The sequence below is a fragment of the Zonotrichia albicollis genome, chromosome Z (assembly GCF_047830755.1).
Source record: "Zonotrichia albicollis isolate bZonAlb1 chromosome Z, bZonAlb1.hap1, whole genome shotgun sequence".
Taxonomy (NCBI): Eukaryota; Metazoa; Chordata; class Aves; order Passeriformes; family Passerellidae; genus Zonotrichia; species Zonotrichia albicollis.
In genome coordinates this window covers 38,916,370-38,934,890 of record NC_133860.1, presented here as the reverse complement: position 1 = coordinate 38,934,890, position 18,521 = coordinate 38,916,370, and the positions used below count along the sequence as shown (strand labels likewise).

Here is an 18,521-nt window from a genome sequence, read left to right as displayed (position 1 = left end):
GTATTAGGAATCATTGACACAGAGATTAAAATATGTGCTGGGTTTCACAATTCTTCTTCTAAGAAATGCTCTGATAGCCTAAGGCTGACAACACATAGCATTTCAAAAATAATAAAGCACTTATGATGGCTGAAATGGATATTCTAGGGACTAAAATGTAGATCTGAGAAAAAATTCCCAACATATTGTCTGAAATAAAATGCTTGTATTTTTTTCCATTGCTATCCCTAGTGCCATGCAAAAACGTGGTCAACTATTTTCATTGTAAACAAGAAGTACAAAGCTGCTATCTAACCACATGATAATTACAGTATCTTAAGGAGAAGATTATACTTGGTTAACTTTTTTTTCTTAATCAATCAAAATTTATTCAAAGCTAAATTTGAATTGTTCAGTATGGGGACACAGTCTTAAAGGGAGAATGACAAGAGACAGACATCAAATGAAGAAGGTGAATTACCAGAAATTTTTTTGATCAGAACTCCATTCATAAATTTCTTGTCAGTATGTTTTCTGTCAAGTTCCTTCATATTTCCACTCTTAGATAAAGTTCTTCCTTGGGCATATAAAACCAAACAGTTTTCTACAGTCGTCACAGGGCTGCTAACAAGACTTGTCAGCAAATATGAAGTCCATGGCATGGGCTCCAACCCAGCAGATAAATTCATCACATTGCAATTGCACATTCAAAAGTTAGTTTTGGCTATTCAAGTATCAATGTAGCTGATGGAAATGTGGAGGTGACTTCTAAAGGGTCTGCAAAGATTTTCTGAACAGATGGTTTATACAGCACTCCATATTTCTTTTGAACTTTCACAATCCTTTTACAGACTGTTGTTCTCTTTAAGTGACATGGAAACAGTCCAATAAAATGACCATGTTTTTATTTTGGTATGCTCAGGCCATTTTTTAATATCCATTTTAAAAATTGTTTTAACAGTAGGAAAATCACGGTCCATTATTTGTCAGGTGATTTTAATAACTACATAAGATATCTCACATTTATTTCATTCATTGAATGAAAGAACACAATAGCCTAATTTTTATCTTATGGGAAATTTTTGAAAAATAACAAGCTAGAATTCAAGAGTTTACCTCTCTGTTCTTTCATGACTACCCAGGAGCTTGATCACTTCCCTTCATCTCTTTTTATCTTAGGCTTCTTTTCCTGAAGATGAATGATCTCCAAGGACTGCAGCTCTTATTATTATGCACTGGTGTTATTACTTTGTGCTATTGCCCAGTGTCATAGGATGATTTACTTAGCAGATAGCGTGCATGAAAAAAATTAATCATTTTCTTTTTTAACATGACAAAGACAGAACTGTGGGTTACTTTCCATAATTTATATCATCATTCAATCCTTTCCTCTTTGTGGTAGCAGGATTAATGTTAGGGCCCATGCTATTCTATTTGTCTGAAGCAGCTTACTTCAGGATTTTTCTTTCTGTTACTGAGCTATTCTAAACTCATGAATCCCTTTTGATGTCAAAAAGCTACGCAAGGTGTGTAGGAGTGCTCACCAGCCCCATTTAAGGGAAAATTTTGTTGTTTCTGAGCAGATTAGAGAAGGCTGAGAGCTCCAAGTTAAGCTTGTGACTGGGCATCACATTTTCCTAGAATTATCTCTTTGTATTTGAAAGGTAAAAATCCAAACACCCATTTAGCAAACGTCTGAAAAATAAACTGTCTGATAAAATATCAAATACAGTGTTTCTCAATTAAGCCTAGAATGTATCAGGAGAAAGCACAACACTTTAATTTATTGAGAATGTTTCACTCAGCCACACTGAATCTGTATTATGCTTTATCTCAGCTCTAGGCATTATTAAGGCAGAGAACAAATGGAAGAAGGAAGAGAAAGGCCTCAGGGAAAGCAAACAAATGTAGGTTAACACAAAAAACTGAACTGATAAATGAGTAAAACTCAGAGATGACCAAAAAAGAAAAGTGGAATTATTTTAAAAGTGCAACCAAAATCAAAGAAAGAGAAGCAACCTTAGACAGTTTCCTTAAGAGTGGAACTCTTACTCTCCATGCTTTTGTCTCTACAAGAATTACTAGAAAAAAGGAGGACTATATTGGACTTGTGGGGGATTGAAATTGTTAATGGGTCAGAACTGGCAAAATCACTGGGGGCTTTTTGCCGACTATAGCAAACTGCAAAGAAGCAGCTGTTCATCTATGGCCACCAAAGCCCACCCCTCCCCAAATACACCTACTAACTGGAATTTGGATTGTGACTGGAACTTAAGATGAAGGGGGTGCTATTGTCCAACCATTCCAGGGGATGGCTGGGGAGAAGAATGCATCCACAAGTACTACTGGAAGAGAGACCGGAATGCTAAAGTCTCAAACATTCAGGGGGCAATCTCCTGATGTGCAAAGTACCCACCCAAGTGCAGAGGGCTGCCTGGGCAGTGTCAGGGACATTCACATGAGCCTGAAGGAAGCTCATCTCTGCTGATGGCCATTGAGCTAAACTGCACTGGCACAATAGGCCAGCTGTAACAACAGTGAACCTGAGCATATAAAACTCATTAAATCTTTTGAGTTTTGTTGACTTTCCCCACCCCCGATGGACCAATATCTTCAATTCAGACAACACACATCAAAATTATACGAAATCTCATTTCTGGAGCCAGCAAGGGGGGTTGACTATAAATCTTTCTTTATTTGCCCTTTTTTTCTCTTTCTTTTCCTTACACATTTGTAAGTGCTATTTTTATACTTTTACATTGCTTTTTTTCTGCAGATAATAAGAACTAAACTGGCTACAATTGGCTGTTTGTCTTTCCAACTAAATTGTTTTAAAAGAAACTGTGTGCATATATATACACATATGTTTACAGACAATGACTATTCAGTGTCGTTTCACTCTAATCTGCCCCAAGGGATTTATTAAAAGAACATGGGTTACCCTTGTCTTCTACAGCAGGATGTAATATAAACTTGATATATAATTTATACATAATCTCAGTTGAGACTGATTCCAGTTTGGGGAATATTTTTTGGATCAACTGCAGCTACATGCTTATACAGAACAGATAAACTGCACAGAAAGACAGCACAAGACAGGGACTGAACAGTGCTTGCTGCCACATTAGCTGTAACCAAAAGTCTCCAGATCTGCCGTTTCAGCAGCACATTTTTTATTTGTATAAGAAAGAAGCATCTGACTTGCAGTTTTTCTTTTGAAGAGAGGCACTAATTCAGTTTGAAAGATCAGTCTCCAGCATGTAGTTTAGAAGAGTTTTTGTATTGCACTGCACTGTATGGTAACAGATGGAGATGGAAATTTTTCTTAACACTACACACATTTTTTGCTTAGAGAACTTAATTCATTGGGTTAGCCAAGTCTATATATTTCTAGAAGCAATTCCAACAGAGGGCAGTACTCCCAATAAACTACCCTATTGTAATAAACCGGCATTCCCAGAGAGAGTTAGGAACAGAGTGTTTCCATATTCTTTGTGAAATATCAACAAGTCCTCAGGTCACAGGTTACAGAATCACCTAATAAAGGCATGTAAGCAATGAAAAGAGCATAGCGTAGATAATACCCTGTTATGGATTTTGTTTCCTCAGAAACACAAATAACTGCAGGAAATTTGCTCAGAAAAAGTTAAGAAAAATCATCAGCTATTAATGAATATAGCCTCAAAGACTTGATTAATAACGTTAAATGGAGTATCAAATAAAAGCAAAATTAAATGCCAAAAACTCCTATATTCATTAATTTTATTTTCATTAATTTAATTTTTCAATAAGAGATTTTAAATAAGACTTGACTGAGAGTGGGAGTAACATAAAAAAAATAAAGGGATCTTTGCCTGTCTTGTCTGGTTGAGTCTCCCAAGACAAACACAGCTGCTGTTGTTGTGCATTACTTTTCTTTCTTAGGTAAAGATTTTATTGTCTCAGCTTTGCAACACAAAGCTGAGACAACACATTTTTTTAGGAAGAATGTTACCTTATTATGTCCACATTTAGCAATGAGTTATTCACTATAAAGCCTATCTAGTGTTCAAATTCACCTGAACATTTGCACTGTAGCAACTATAATACAAGTCTGTAATTTAAATAATTTTATCAACTGTGACTGTTATTATGTATTCACAAACCTGGAGCACAGGCTACAACTCCCACTTTTCCAAATGAGAAGCTTAAATGAGAGGACAGACAAAGTGGCAGTCTCCCTCTGTACAAACACACATTACAAGCTTCTGCTTGACTGGAACACTTCTGAAGCAAAATTTTGTCAGCAACCACCAATTTCTTGAACTGAAAGCACTTTGCAAAAATCACCAGTCTTAATTACATTTCATGTGTTTTGTCCAGTCAGCTATGGCACACAGAGTTACAGTCTGTTGGAAGTTGTTGTTTTTCCTATCAAATCCTTTGCCTGGGACTTCAGGAGTGTTGTCTGCAAGTCAGTCTAAGTGTAGGACATCCCCAACAACCTGCCATTTCCCTGAGCTTCTTAAACTGCAGGGTCTTCCTGTTTGTCTTTCACACAGGTTAGTAGTAGCCCACTGGATGAATACAGGATTACTCTTGGGACTACATGAACAGCCTCCAGTTAGACAAGTCCAGCATAGGTCTGAAAGATGGATTTTGCAGGACTTGGCTGTAATTGCCATATCTTATTTTCTATAGGTGACTACAGCATTCAAAATGGAGAGGTCTGCAATATTCATCCTTCTTTTTCAACATATCATGACACTTGTTTTCATGCATAAGATTACAATGGTTTAGTTTGGGTTTTTTTCATTTTTTCTTAAATAAGTGTCACAGAATCATAGAGTGGCCTGGATTGGGATGGATCTCAAAGATTACATCATTTCAACCTCCCCTGCCATGGGCAGAGACACCTTCAACTGGACCAGGTTGTTCAAAGCCCCATCCAACCTGGCCTAGGACACTTGCAGAGACAGGCATTCACAACTTCTCAGAGGAATCTGTTCCTGTGCCTTACAATGCTCACAGTAAAGAATACCTTCCTAATGTCTAATCTAAATCTACCACCTTTCAGTTTGAAGCCACTTCCCCTTGTACTATACATGCCCTTGTAAATAGTACCACTCCAGTGTAAAGTACACCTCCATGATTTTTTCTAAGCTAACCTTTATTAACGAAAGTGATAAAGCTTCATCAAAGACATCTCCTCTTCACACATGTTACTCATGCCTTCACTTTGGAGAGGAATATGCCCTTAGCTATGACAAATTCATATGGATAAACGTTGATAGACTATACAATACAGAGAGTCATATGTGAAAAGAGAAGCAAAATTAGATATTGAATACTTGTTTTCATAACTTAGACTTCAACCTTGCATGTTATATATAACCTTCCTCAAACATTGTCCTTCCTTCCTTCCCCCATTGTGAGCTAACTTCTGGTTTGCCAAATGATCTCTGCAAAATTTGTAATGAAGGCAACAGGAGCCAGACCCTTCTGTGTGAAAACAGGTGCAGATCTCTACTTGCATATAGTGATCTTGTCTTTGTGTTGTTCAGAGTCCTTCCTGTGCAAGATGGAGGGCAAGCTCTTCATCTTTGTTATATGAGGGCATTACAATAAGGTTTCTTGAGCTTAAAAATTCAATGTCAAGCTTCTGAGGGCAGAAAGGACTAGACTTCAGTGCTATTGAGAATGTAATGAAACAGATGTGATGGCATCAAATAAAGAGTTAAAGCTGCCAAATAAGTCATAAGGCTTGATAACTTCTTGCAACAATAACCTTTGCGGAAAAAGAACTCCTACAAAGCAAATAATTCCAACTGGAGGAAATGCTTTCAAGAAAAATGGAGAAAATGCTTTTAAGAAAATCACTAATTTCTGTCTCGAAGATTAAACCTGAAGCTGCAACAGTAAACTTCTTTTACTTGAAAATGCGTGAATACAGTCACCATTTCCACCTCAAGGATCCTGGCCATTTGCTTTGACTTACCCGCTTATGAAGCCGCTCTGCTTCCTCCTGATATGCAGCAAGTTGCTGTTTCCATTGTTTCACATTGGCAGTGGACTCCAGCAGGGCTGCTGTGAGCTTAGCATTATTACCCTTGAGCGTGGCCAGTTCTGCCTCCCAATGCTTGCTGATTGTCGAACTGCACAGACAGAATGAGAATGGTCAGAACTCTCAAATCTCTTCCCTTATGCTTCTTAAATGTCTTATAAATTTTCTTTTAATATCCAGAAAAAAGAGAATTACACAAAAAATTATATAACGAACAATAACAATATCTGTTTGGTATATAATTATATACCAAATAAAACAACTAAATAAGAATCCAACTGCTCAAATTATCAAAACTATAAATTAAGAAAGTATAGGTAACATCATTATTGGAAAAAAAATCTACTTTTCCCATTCAACAGGGTGCATTTATAAATAAAATGTTAAAGATCATTAAACCCACATAAGTTTCACAAAAGCAACAGCATGAAATTCAAGAATATTCATATGATTAGTCACTCTTTTAATATATGCACATTGAATGGAAGTGCTTTTTTAATCCACACTTTATTAAATGTGTTGTAGGAAAATATTTGTTATCAACTTGATTAAAGAGAGTTAATCATGTGCTTTGGAAGTGCAGCTTTGTTGTCCTAATGTAAGCCTTCCATTTCTGAAATGTACTTTATTAAACACCATATTTAATTTGTTCTTGAAAATTGAAAGATCTTGAATTTCATAATACTGTTAATATTTTTTTCCTCAGTAATATGAGCAAAGAGAGTAGAGATCAAGTAGGATGGATATACCACTGCTTTACTTCAAAATGGAAGCTGATGTTGAGGTTTACTGAAGCAGTCTATAGAGGAAAATTCCTGCTTACAATTTAGTTGCTCTCTTGGCAAATACAGGGTTTTAATTTTCACAGTAGTTAGTTTGCCATCATCTGCAGACCATATCTTTACACTCAGTATGCAAGGGAAAAGTATCTCAGACATATCAGGTGAATGCATTATATGCATTATATGCAAATAGCTCATTAACATGTACTTGTATAATGCTAACAACATGCGAGGTGCACACCTACATGGACAGTACATGCAGAAAATAATTAATTTTGTTTCATTAGCTCACTATCAGAGGCATCAGTAAAAACCAAAAATCTATAACTCTGACCAAAATTATATCCTACAATGAATTATTATATAATTACATATTTTAAATATATCTCTTAATATTATGAAGTTAATTACTATTTTGAATGTAAGTTTACAGATTTATTTGACCTTTGTACACACGTATAATGAAATAGTTTGCCATCATTTTGTCCACTTGGTTTCTTTCTTCCACTTCCTGCATATGCAAATTCCATCCCATCAAAGCATATTTCAAAAACATTGACTCCTATAAATGCTCCTCTAGGTGTTCAAACTTAATCAGACCATGGGGAACATTCATTAACTATTCAGACCACATGTTTCACTAATATATTAGATCTGATTCCTCCATGTTATAGCAGTTCCTTCCAAATAGTACTTTGTCCCCTTGAACAGGAATACAAGTTTCTCCAGAAGAGGAATATGCTCTAGCATTTAATGATACAACTAATTACAAGTTCACCACTGGAAATTTTAGATCTTATAGGACTAAACTAAAATAGTTTAGTCCTATAAGTGTCCTACTTCCTCAGGGGACACAGACACACATATTCAACAAGATAAGCATGAATTTCTGTTACCATGTTCACTCTTCTGTTCCTCTAATCAGATTAAAGTTTCACTTACAGTAGCCCAGAAGATAAGCAAACTGTATTAAGAGAATGCTCAAAATGTCTAGTTTATTAGTATATTCATAATCGTCTCCTGATGTTCTGATCTGAGAACAGCCAATCCAGTAGTTTCATACAAGTGAGTTCCACTTAGCAGTCCTGCAGGACTATTGGCTACTACTAGCTTCTAGGAAATTGTTTACACATGAGACTGATACTCTCTTACGAAATGTGCCTTACTACTCATCTTTGCCCTCAGAAGATATATGCACACAAACTGATGTAACACAGCTGTATCTCAGGCAAAGGCTGACAACTGTCTGATTCATTATCCAAAGAACAGAAAAGATTTTTTTTAATCTATTAATGCATATATCTACAATGATACCCACTAATCCATGAAGAACCCAGAAGTCAGACTCAGGTAGTGATGAGCAATAATGTGAGGGTGATTTGTGGTGTGTATCACTTTCACCTTTCCCTGGTGCCCCTACTACAGTGTCTCTCAAAAAAATAGCCAGGAGCTTTTAAGTTATTCCTTGTATAATGAAATGTCAGTATGAAATATGAAGCATGTATTTTCTATTACTGTTACGGTTACCTTAGTTCAAAAGCTGTAAGGTTTCTTTGGATCTGGTTATTCTTCAATTGGCTATTCTCAATAGGAATGCATCAGTATTATCTCTCAACTGTACTCTTTTTCCCTAAGAGACCCACAGAGTTGGCAGGAACGTTCTGTTGTAATACAGGTTTGACTTGCATGTAGCATATACTTTTTTTTTGCTACGAATAATTGTTACTGTATCTTCTACAGATTGTGCTACAGTGTCACAAAATGGAAACACTTCAGTTAAATTAGTCTAGTTCTGTATTTGGTAATATACAAAGACTTCCTAACTCTTTAGATTTATCCTTTCTTCTTAGTGGATATCATACTGGGAAACACAGTCCCAAGGGTGTGGATTTTTTTGTTTCACAAAATAATAATTTGATCAAAATAGCCTGTAACCAGTCCTGGCAGTTTTGACTTTCGTTCCTCAAATACTTTCTTGAGATTAAAAAAAAAAAAGAAAGAAAAAGGAAAATAAAAACAACAAAGAAGATAATGAAATTATGCTCTGTGGATTAGCTTAGTTAAAACTGGATTTATATTAATTACTTTAGAACCAGATAAAAGCACACTTAGAGCACGCTGTTCTTAGGTTAGGCTGAGAATATCTGCACTGAAGCTTGTATCTGTAGAGCTATTACTGGTTCAAATTTACCAACCCTTCCTGAGAAAACACTAGGAAACATATGATTCAGACACAATGAAATTGTCCCTTGGAGGAGGAGATGCTGAAACTAGCCCCTGTGAAAGTGAATACAGAGATCAAGAAGATGATGGACAAAGGGAAAGTCCAAAGGAGTCCCAGAAACTGCTCAAGCATGTAGCTGGAATTTTGATGGTGGAACAGGTGCACTACAGTTCTTTGGGATGGATAAAGCTGCACATACTCTTTCTCTCTACCTTTTACTTAATTCCTGTCTGAAAGGCTTGCTGCTAAAAGGAATTGATTGTGCCCTCACTGCATTAGATTCTGTCATAGAAAATACACACAAGTTGTTTTAACAGTTGTAAACACCTAAACCTAATCTGAATCATCCCTCATGTGCTTTGAAACTATGTATTCTACAAAGCACTTAAAATATGTACACTTACTCAGTGATCACACTGATCCAAACAGTAACATCTACCAGAGCACTTTCCAGCTCTGCACTGTTGTGGAAAGCTGTATATAGACACAGAGGGACACACAGTCATACCCACTTGCAGTCTTGTGGGGCAAGAATTCAACCTGCATACATGCTTGTTTTCTTCTGAAAGCCATCCATCCCTTTGCTGGCAGTGTCACAATTTTAACAGTTATTTCTTGAAACCTGTCAGAATTAACATCACCGACTGCCTGACAAACCCAAAGTTTCAAGACAGTCCTTCAAAAAAAGAAATATTCTTAACACTCTGGCTTGTTGCCTGGTTTTCAGCATGAAAAACTACACAAAAGTTTTAAAAATACCCTAACAGAGAATAAAGCCTGGTCATTTCCCTTGGGAAACTTCAGAACATCTGAAAACGAAAGGACAAGCTGTTTTGCATGCATTCCATTGGTGCCAAATACAAGAGAGAGAAAGGGATCCTCTAAAGAATAACAGCAAACCATGAGTTTCATGTGCTCAACTACCATGCTAATTAAAAAAAAAAAAAATAAAAGAAGCTTTCATAGCAGAGGATTGGGTCTCACAATGACAACTCTTCATGAGATTTCAAGTGCCCTTAAGTGAGCAAAAAGCCAAAACTCTCCTGAAGCTCCTGTCCTTGGTTTTGGCCACAGTATCTGGTATATGTGTAATATTAGTCATGTCCACAGTCAGAACACCACATGGTGCCCCATTGTCAAGGCAAATGATTCAAAATGAATTTTAACATCTGTGACATCATGTAATTCAATCACTTTCCCAAAACACTCCTAGAAAAATGGCTGGCTGGTACCACTCCACCTAACTGTGATACCCTCTGAAAATTGAAGTAGGAGTCAATGATCTTCCTTCCATACATTTAGGCATTCTGGCCAATTAAGATCAGGCCAATCTCCTTTCTCACTAGGGATTAGTTACAAGCCCAGTAAGTCACTGAGGAATTGCTTTGGTATCTGTCCATCTGTGACCTGAATAGTGTGCCAGAGGCTATAAATGCATGATTATCTTTCTCTGCAAAGTAGGTCACTTAAGGAAAATTAAGCTGAAAAGCTTCAGTCACCACATTTAGCCAGTTGGAGAAGGCTGGCGAAGGGAAGGGGGGATAAGCACACATTGATGAGCTCCATTCAGAATGAAGTTATTTTGAGAAACGTTTTCATGAAACAAAGAAACAAAAGCACTTCAAATTATGTTTCTGCTTTTCGAATCATTATTGCTTATTTGCTGTTCACTTAGTTGAATGGAGAACCAACACTGTGAAACATGGTTTAAGGTTTATTTCAGTTTTTTATCAATAAAATGTGAAAAAATCTACTTTATTAATATTTAGGGGTCTTAATATTGCATTCATTGCATAAAATTGATTAGTTTAAAATTTATTCTATAGCATAGTCATGGTTTCAAGAAACTACTGTTATTCGAGAGCAGGTAAATTATTTTCTTCAGGTGTCACTGCAATCTGCTCTGCAGTTGTGGGGTGAGCAATCCTGTCTTGAGACAGCAGATGTAAAGGGGAATTTAGCCAAGTAGGAATGGAGTGCTTTCAACAGAAAATGTGGATTCTGGTATAATAACGAAATCCACGAGACTTTACAAATATCAACAGAGCACAGTCCTGGTAGCAGCTGCCTAGATCATAAATAGTTGGCATGCATTGGAACCAGCCCAAGAGTCTGGTGGAGTGAGCATTATCAAGCAGAGGGAGTGGTATGTCAACCAGCTGGTAACAAGGCATTAACTGTGCTGGCAGCAGGGAGTGACCCCTTCTGACAGCTGGGCTGGCAAAGCCTTACAGAGCAGCTCTTCATGCTCAACAAGGCACGGGCATTGTCAACCATTTGGTTCTGTTGCAGTAGCATCTGAGAGATCCAGTGAACACAAGGCATCACTTCTTCTCCTTGGAAGTAAGGCAAGTGTTTGTGCTTCTGTAAAATTCCCTGGTACTTTTGGAAAGGAATCCTGCAAAAGGTCCTTATGAAAGCCCCCATGTCAAATAAGCTCCAGCTAATGCAGAAGGCTGTAAGGGCAAGATCTCTTCAACAAGCTACACTTGCTATTGCCTACACTGAAATGGGGTGACTGCTTGATTTGATGGAATTGTTGACTCTGCTGGTACAGTAAGGGGTTGCAGCATCTCAAGGCATTCCTAAAAGCTCATAAAAAACCTCCTCTCATTCATGCTGAAAATGAGACTCAAGCTCCTCAGCTTACATCCTGATGTAGAAGAATTTTTAAACAAGCAATTTGGGAATTACACCCCTTTTTGGAGATTTCAATAAGCATTTACTGTGGCCATCTATTAAATGTCTAAAACAATGTTGTGATGAAAAGGATTTAAACCGGATGGGTTCTGGGAGTTTGTGCCCTTGCTATTCCAAAGCACCATAAGCCTTCAATAATGATATGGAAATCTCTCCCTCTCCCTTGAATATTCAAAGCAATAGGGAAGAGAAGGAAATTTTATCTTCTGTTAAATTATGGAGGAGGAGCTCTACAATGAGCCAGAAGCTGAAGAAAGAGCCATAGAGTATACCAGGTTCTATCTCTCCACTCCAGGAAGAGGCAAGAAAGAAAGGTGTGAGTTGGTCTGCCATTTTCGTCTTCCTACAGAGCTGTCTGCTTGAGGCATCTAACTCTGAATTTATGTACATGTGGGACAGAGTCGCCCAGTTAAATAATTTAAAAAACAGCAAAAGAGGGGAATCTACACTAAGAACAAGAGATTCTGTAAGAGGAAAACATAAGACACAGAACAATTGCCTCTTCACAGCCACTGCCCACTGTCTTACATGCAGCTGTGATTAACCCTACACATGCAAAAGGAAGTCTTACTTGATAAACTGGAATTTATTAAAAAAAAATCTTCTCAAAGTTATAATCCAGAGATAATTACCAGGAAATCGCTTTGAGTTAAATATTTTGAGTGCGGCCAATGAAAACTAATTAATATTCAAAGAGATCCTTATCCTTAATTAGAGTATTCAAAATAATTTTTAGCAAAGGAGGATAGGTCCCCTGGGGAGAGAAGGAAGAATATTAACAGAGCATGAAAGATCTGTTCTTCCTTTTGGGATAAGGAATATCTACATGATCTCAGTGGAGTTACATCAGCACAAAACCAGAGAAACATGGTTGTGAATCAGCTCATAGCAAAAGAGATGAAGGAGGCCCTTGAAGCACATTATACTTTAAGTGAGGTGCCTAATATCAAAGCCACCCTGCAGGAAAGCAAAAAAGGCAGCTGAGTGGATGAAATAAGAAATCAGCAGATGAGAGAATTATGTGTCTGGGAGTCTCTCATTCTGTACAAATATTGAAGGTTCATCCCACTCCAGGACATGTTACTTTATTTTGCACACACCTTTGTTCAACCTGGAACCTCAATATGCTTGAAGTCTCAATTTCTATATCAATGCAGAAGGCAAACACAGAAGCTTTTTCTGCAAATCTGGGCAGCTACAATATATGGAGATAGAACAGACTTCTTCCTCAAGGTGTTTCACATAGCTTTCACCTTTGTTTAGCCTATCAGCTTGGCCAGCCTCTTGATTGGACTCTCAATCACCCAGAGTACCCACGCAGCTCATGGACACAAGACTCGCCTTTCCAGTTCTGTCACAGGCAGTACTGCTCTTAGGCAGCTCCTGCACTATGCCTTATCAGCTCATTGAGGAAGGATCAATAGTTTTGTGGACTTACTGGGTGAAAATAACAAAAGAAGTTGAGTAATGATAGACTCTTTCCATTATAAGCAGACCACTGTGCAATGGAAATGGGTGCCTATCCTATTTAGCTTCACCACTTAAAGTCATGCTCTGTATTTTGTTATGAAGCCTTTATTAATCACAGGGCTATAGAAACCACCACAACACAGACTGCTTTATCATGGAGGAATAGACTGGACATGAAACTCAAATTTTTAACATAAATACCACATCCAGTAACCCAGCATTGTATGCCTGCAAAAGGCAACAAAGCCAGAGTTAAAAAGGGCAAAGTATGTGTTCACTGCTCATGGAAACACTAAGAGTTAATAGAAAAGAGGAGCTCTTGAAAGACACTTCACAGGATATTAGGACAAAGTTAATGCTTCAACAACAATCTCTAGTCATGCAGGACTTGGGTCCCAGTCCTGGTCCATGTTAAAGGAAGGGACAAAGTTTCCTGTACTGCGTGTTATTGTACCCTGGATGTGTTTACACAGGTAACATTTAAATTCTGATTCTTATTTAAATTATGCTGTTAAGCACAGAACCAAGCATGATTTTGTACACTGCATCACAAAGTGAAAACCCTTTATTTAACCTCAACCAAGTCCCTGATCTCTCTGAAGGGGCTGAACTTCTGATTTTATACTTTTAGAATGATCTTATTTTTATGAGTAATTAAATCTTATAAAGTAAACAGAATTTGTTATCTCTTTATGAAGGCCACAGAGTAAAAAAGAAAGCACAGTAACTCTTTCTTATAACTTAAAGCCATTTGAAAGCACAAACATGGCTAATTAATTTCTAATTTCTAAAAACCTAATTTCTAGGTTTTTTGCAGTAATCATTAAAACCTTATTCACCTAAAAATTATCACATATTCTGAAAAAGTGAAAGAAGAAATTGTCCTTGTCCTGTTATTGAAATAGCATATTGGTGTTGTTGGAAGTAATTTACTTTAGATCTGCAGTGTGATACCCAGCAAGTACACTGAACATTAGGCATAATTCCTTGCTGTTGTTATGGTGCTGAATATTTCAAATATTCCAAAAAAATTACATTTTTAAAATCAACAAAGTTTTTTAAGAACTTACATCCTATTTTCTGAAATGAGTAGGTATTTGACTGCAAAGAAAGTAAAATTGACTCTGGCATTTATGGCACTTAATCACTTTAAGAAATCAATTAGATGATGTGGCTATCAGCAAGTCAGATACTAGGACATGGTAACCCTGACACTAAAAATGATCTTCATTGTGGAACTTATCTGTACACACAAGAATTTATAGCAGTTTAACTCAAATTCACTGAATTAGTATGGGTTAATTCTGCTAGGCCCATAGCTAGACAAAATGCCAAATTTCTTTCAAAAATCTGCTAATAACAATAATTTGTGTGTGCACTGAATCAATTTGCACTCTATAAGCAATGTAGCAGAATAGAGTATTTGACTTTCCTACACACCTCTTACTTGGGCTGTCTTTTATTGAGAGCTATTTAGATTTTAACAGTTTCACTGAACTGCGCTCTCAATTACACCTTCAGTGAGTTTTTTTGTTACAAAAACACTGTGCTGGTGAGGACAAGAAACAACTTTTTTCACAGTGACCACTTTCTCCACTTAGTAAAATAGGGCCAAAAGCCCTGAGCTTCCAGAGGTTGTAGGGACTGGGGAGTTTGCACTCTTCACAAACTGCCCTACCCAGTGACGCCTGGCAAAGGAGATTCTAATCTTCTAAGACCTTATGGGATCTGTAACCCTTCCATTCCCACCTGAAACACTCCTGGGCATGCAGTGTTGATTTGTGGTTTTGTGCAAGGAGAATACCACTCAAGTGGATGGCAGTGAAGCCCTCTGATCACTGCAGGGATGTTGGAGTGGAAAAAAATGCCATACAAAACACAGCAACTGTGTCCTACAGCCACAAGGACACTGAACAGGTACAGAAGAGGAAGAATGAGGAAACAATTCAGCCCACAGACCTCAGTGCCAAGGCACATTTTATTTAGTGGTCTAGATGAGGCTCAGAAGGCTTTGGAAGCTGCCGGTTGATTTTACAGGACACAGCTCAGGTTTTCAGCTCTGCAACAACAGAGTGAAGACAGTAAGAGCTACTCTCTGGGCAACCACAGCCACATGCAGAGCAATAAGCTGGCTGAAGAGACTTCTCCCAACCCTGTAGGCCTGACATAAACCTCACACAAGTAGTGGAGATCCTCAGCACAAGCCTCTGCCTGCATTTATAGGTGCTGTCAAAGCTGTAACTGGAGCGTGTTGTGCCTCTGCTGAAGATGGAGCAGCTGCTACAAGTGGTTCAATGTGAAAGATATATAAATGTCTGGTTTAGCTCTTAAAAGAACCTTCTGTTATTGATACCACAGGATGGCTCAGCATATAAGACCCCTTAATGCTGGATCCCATCTTATTTTTTATAGCAAATGCTGACCTCAGCAGAAGACTCAATACAGCTGCAGGGCCTCACAACTTCACTACCAGCAATAGAAAGGCATATTTTTTTAGAATGACCTACAGAAATGGTTCTATATCATTTGCATAAAGATTCTGATTTATGGCTACTGGGCCTCCACCCAGGTACCTTAGGAGCTTAGGTTGTCTTATGATATCAAGTAGTAACTACTGGTGCAATTCATTTTTGCACCACAATTGGCAGTTTGCTTATCTCAGTAAATACAAAGACATGCATTAATCACACAGGTAGTTCCAGAGATGGACTCTCATTTGCATGCTGACAACAAAATAAGCTTATTCCATTAAGGGAACTGAAGCTACATGGTTAAGTTTCATTTATCTCCTATGGTAGCCACACAATTACTTAAGAGTCAATAGCCTAAATATAAAGTCCAACCTAAAGCATCTATGGAACTCTCAGAAGTACAAGCAGTAAGTAGCATGATCTGATGACAGTAAAATATTTATTGACTGCATATGTTTGAACAAAAAAAATCACAAGTGAGTTGTAACACATGCAGATACTGCAAGCCATATTTTTTTCCATTCCACTCTTTGAGAGAATAGAAGTATTACATTTGCCTTGTTTAAACCAAATCTGAATCCAAGAAGAGATTATATTACTTGCACTATGTACATTCTAAAGCCAAATTTCCTGAAATCTAGTTAAATTGATGAATCAAAAGATTAAATTTAATACATGGGAAGCCTCTGATACTGATACTTTTCCCATTAACTACAGCTTAACTGTAGGAAGCAGTCCCTATGTAAGTTTCTCTCCCTAATTGTAAAATATCCCATTTTTAAAGAAAAAACTAACATGGCACCTTTCTTAACAAACTGGTAGTTAATAGTTCTTATTTACTCAGTCTAGACTAAGTAATTTTAGATTTCCTTTATCTTCTTTTTGGAATAATGAAGATGATCAGGCTCCAGAATTCAGCTGGAAGGTAAAATATAATAATTTATAGATCCATTCTTTCCAATTCAACACTTAATTGATGTAACAGTTTCCAAGAAGAATATAAAGCTTGGGTCCCCTCTTATCTCCTCATCTCATCTTACTTAACTCATTGCAACCCAACAGGGAAAGAATGAAGTTGCACATGAGTTTTTCTAGGTGTGAGCTCACAGACAGCAGAGCAGAGACTGAACTTTCATCCTTTCATGAGGCTGTGCCTATGTGCCACATGTCATCATGTTTGTTTTCTAATATTGCAAGCTCTAGTTCACTTTCCCTGATAAGGCCTCTAGACAAGAGAAAGGGTAGGGCAAACACAATGATGTGAAGATATTTAAAAGTCAGCTGTCTTCAGCCTCCCACTATGCTGATCAAAAGCCCAGCACAAATAATTCCTAAAGTGCCAAAGAATAATCAAACCAAAATACTAAAACTTCTGGAGAGTATAGAAGGAAGGTACTGCACAATAGGTTTTGTCATGTAATTACATTAGCTTTACATTCCAGAGTATTTCCTAAATAAAGTGCAGGTAACTTGCTGTCATACACAGTGATCAGTTAGAACACACTTCACACACATAGGAAATTATTTTGGCTATTTTCTTAAAATGGGGCCAAATTAATCTGAATGTATTACCTACATGCATTTGGCTTCAGACAACAAAACCCTATTTTTCTGTTTGTATTATAGTGAAAAGAAAAATCCCTTTTATTTTTCTTCCTTTGGCAAATTACTAGAGCTGAATAATGAGTAGAATTCAGTCAATTCACTTTCAGGGTTTTGGTTTGGTTTTGGTTTTTTAGTGTGAACAATGTTATTTGAAGAAAATGACTTCTTAATTACCTGTGGGATTGCAGTCTCCCAGAAGAATGGTTTCCACTACTCTAACTTTAATTTAGAAACCAAACTCTCTGCATTTCATTTCAGAAAGACAGCACATCATTACATCACAGTGCCATGGAGTAAAATCAGCAAAGGTAACAACTGTTGATTGTTGCTGATCAGCACATGTGGACCACTCATAATGCTTTATTATTGTGTACTTGAGAAACCAGAGTTCCGGACATTCCAGATATTTTATTTCAACATGTTCACACAGCTCTAGCTTCATTTGCCAAATGGTTTACGAGCTGATTAAAAAATTCTTATATTCTAGTTCATTGCTGATTTGTGCCAATTCAATCCATTACAGACAAAACTTGATGGCTGTTTGGTGTTACTGTGAAATACTCTTAAACTCAAAAAGATAACACATTAAGTACACATTTTTGACAGACAAAATAGTTGTGTTTATGTGTGCCTGCCTCTAACCTCTACCCATGTTTGCTAGAACAAGGCTGACACTATTGATTTCCCATTTCCAGGGGTCTGCCTGCTACAATGTGACAGAAAATCAACATGACACAATTATGTTTAATCAAACGACTTGTTCAGGTGCAGACTGAATGCTGTTTGCACGTTTAGAGACGTCCTGAAATGGCTTACAGGGAAGCATCTTTGGCTGTTTACCTGATCAATGAGATTTTACTCTATTCTTCTTGGGGCTTACATTATCTGGACAGGATCCTTAACCTGGAGGGTAGGGAGAGTAATTGAAACAGTCCATCAGGGAGCCATGGCAGGGTGACCGCAATCCCAGGGAACATCGCGCTGTGTTGCCTCCATAGAATACAGAAAGCAAAACTGTGGATTGCAACACTGCCAGGAGGTACAAATAAAGGCTGTATCTGGGAAAGAGGGTTTAGTGAATTAGACCTGTCTTCAGCAGGTTTAGATGTTTAAAAGCTAAGTGAGGTTAAGTATCCCAACATGGCACTTCACCCAGTTTTAGGTGCCTCTCTAGGAGGAAAAGCATCAGGCACTACAGAAGCCCTTCAGGTGTTATTTTTTGACCTCATTGTCACATGGATGTGGAA

General features: G+C 37.5%; 1 protein-coding gene across 1 annotated transcript in view; it reads right to left on the bottom strand.

Moving 5' to 3' along the window:
* Positions 1 to 18,521, bottom strand: part of HOMER1 (homer scaffold protein 1) — an 88,815-nt gene that overhangs the window by 17,478 nt on the left and 52,816 nt on the right. The window contains exon 6 of the mRNA XM_005492131.4: positions 5,957 to 6,113. Within this exon, the coding sequence (XP_005492188.1) occupies positions 5,957 to 6,113 (157 nt within the window). The remainder of the gene's footprint in view (positions 1 to 5,956; positions 6,114 to 18,521) is intronic.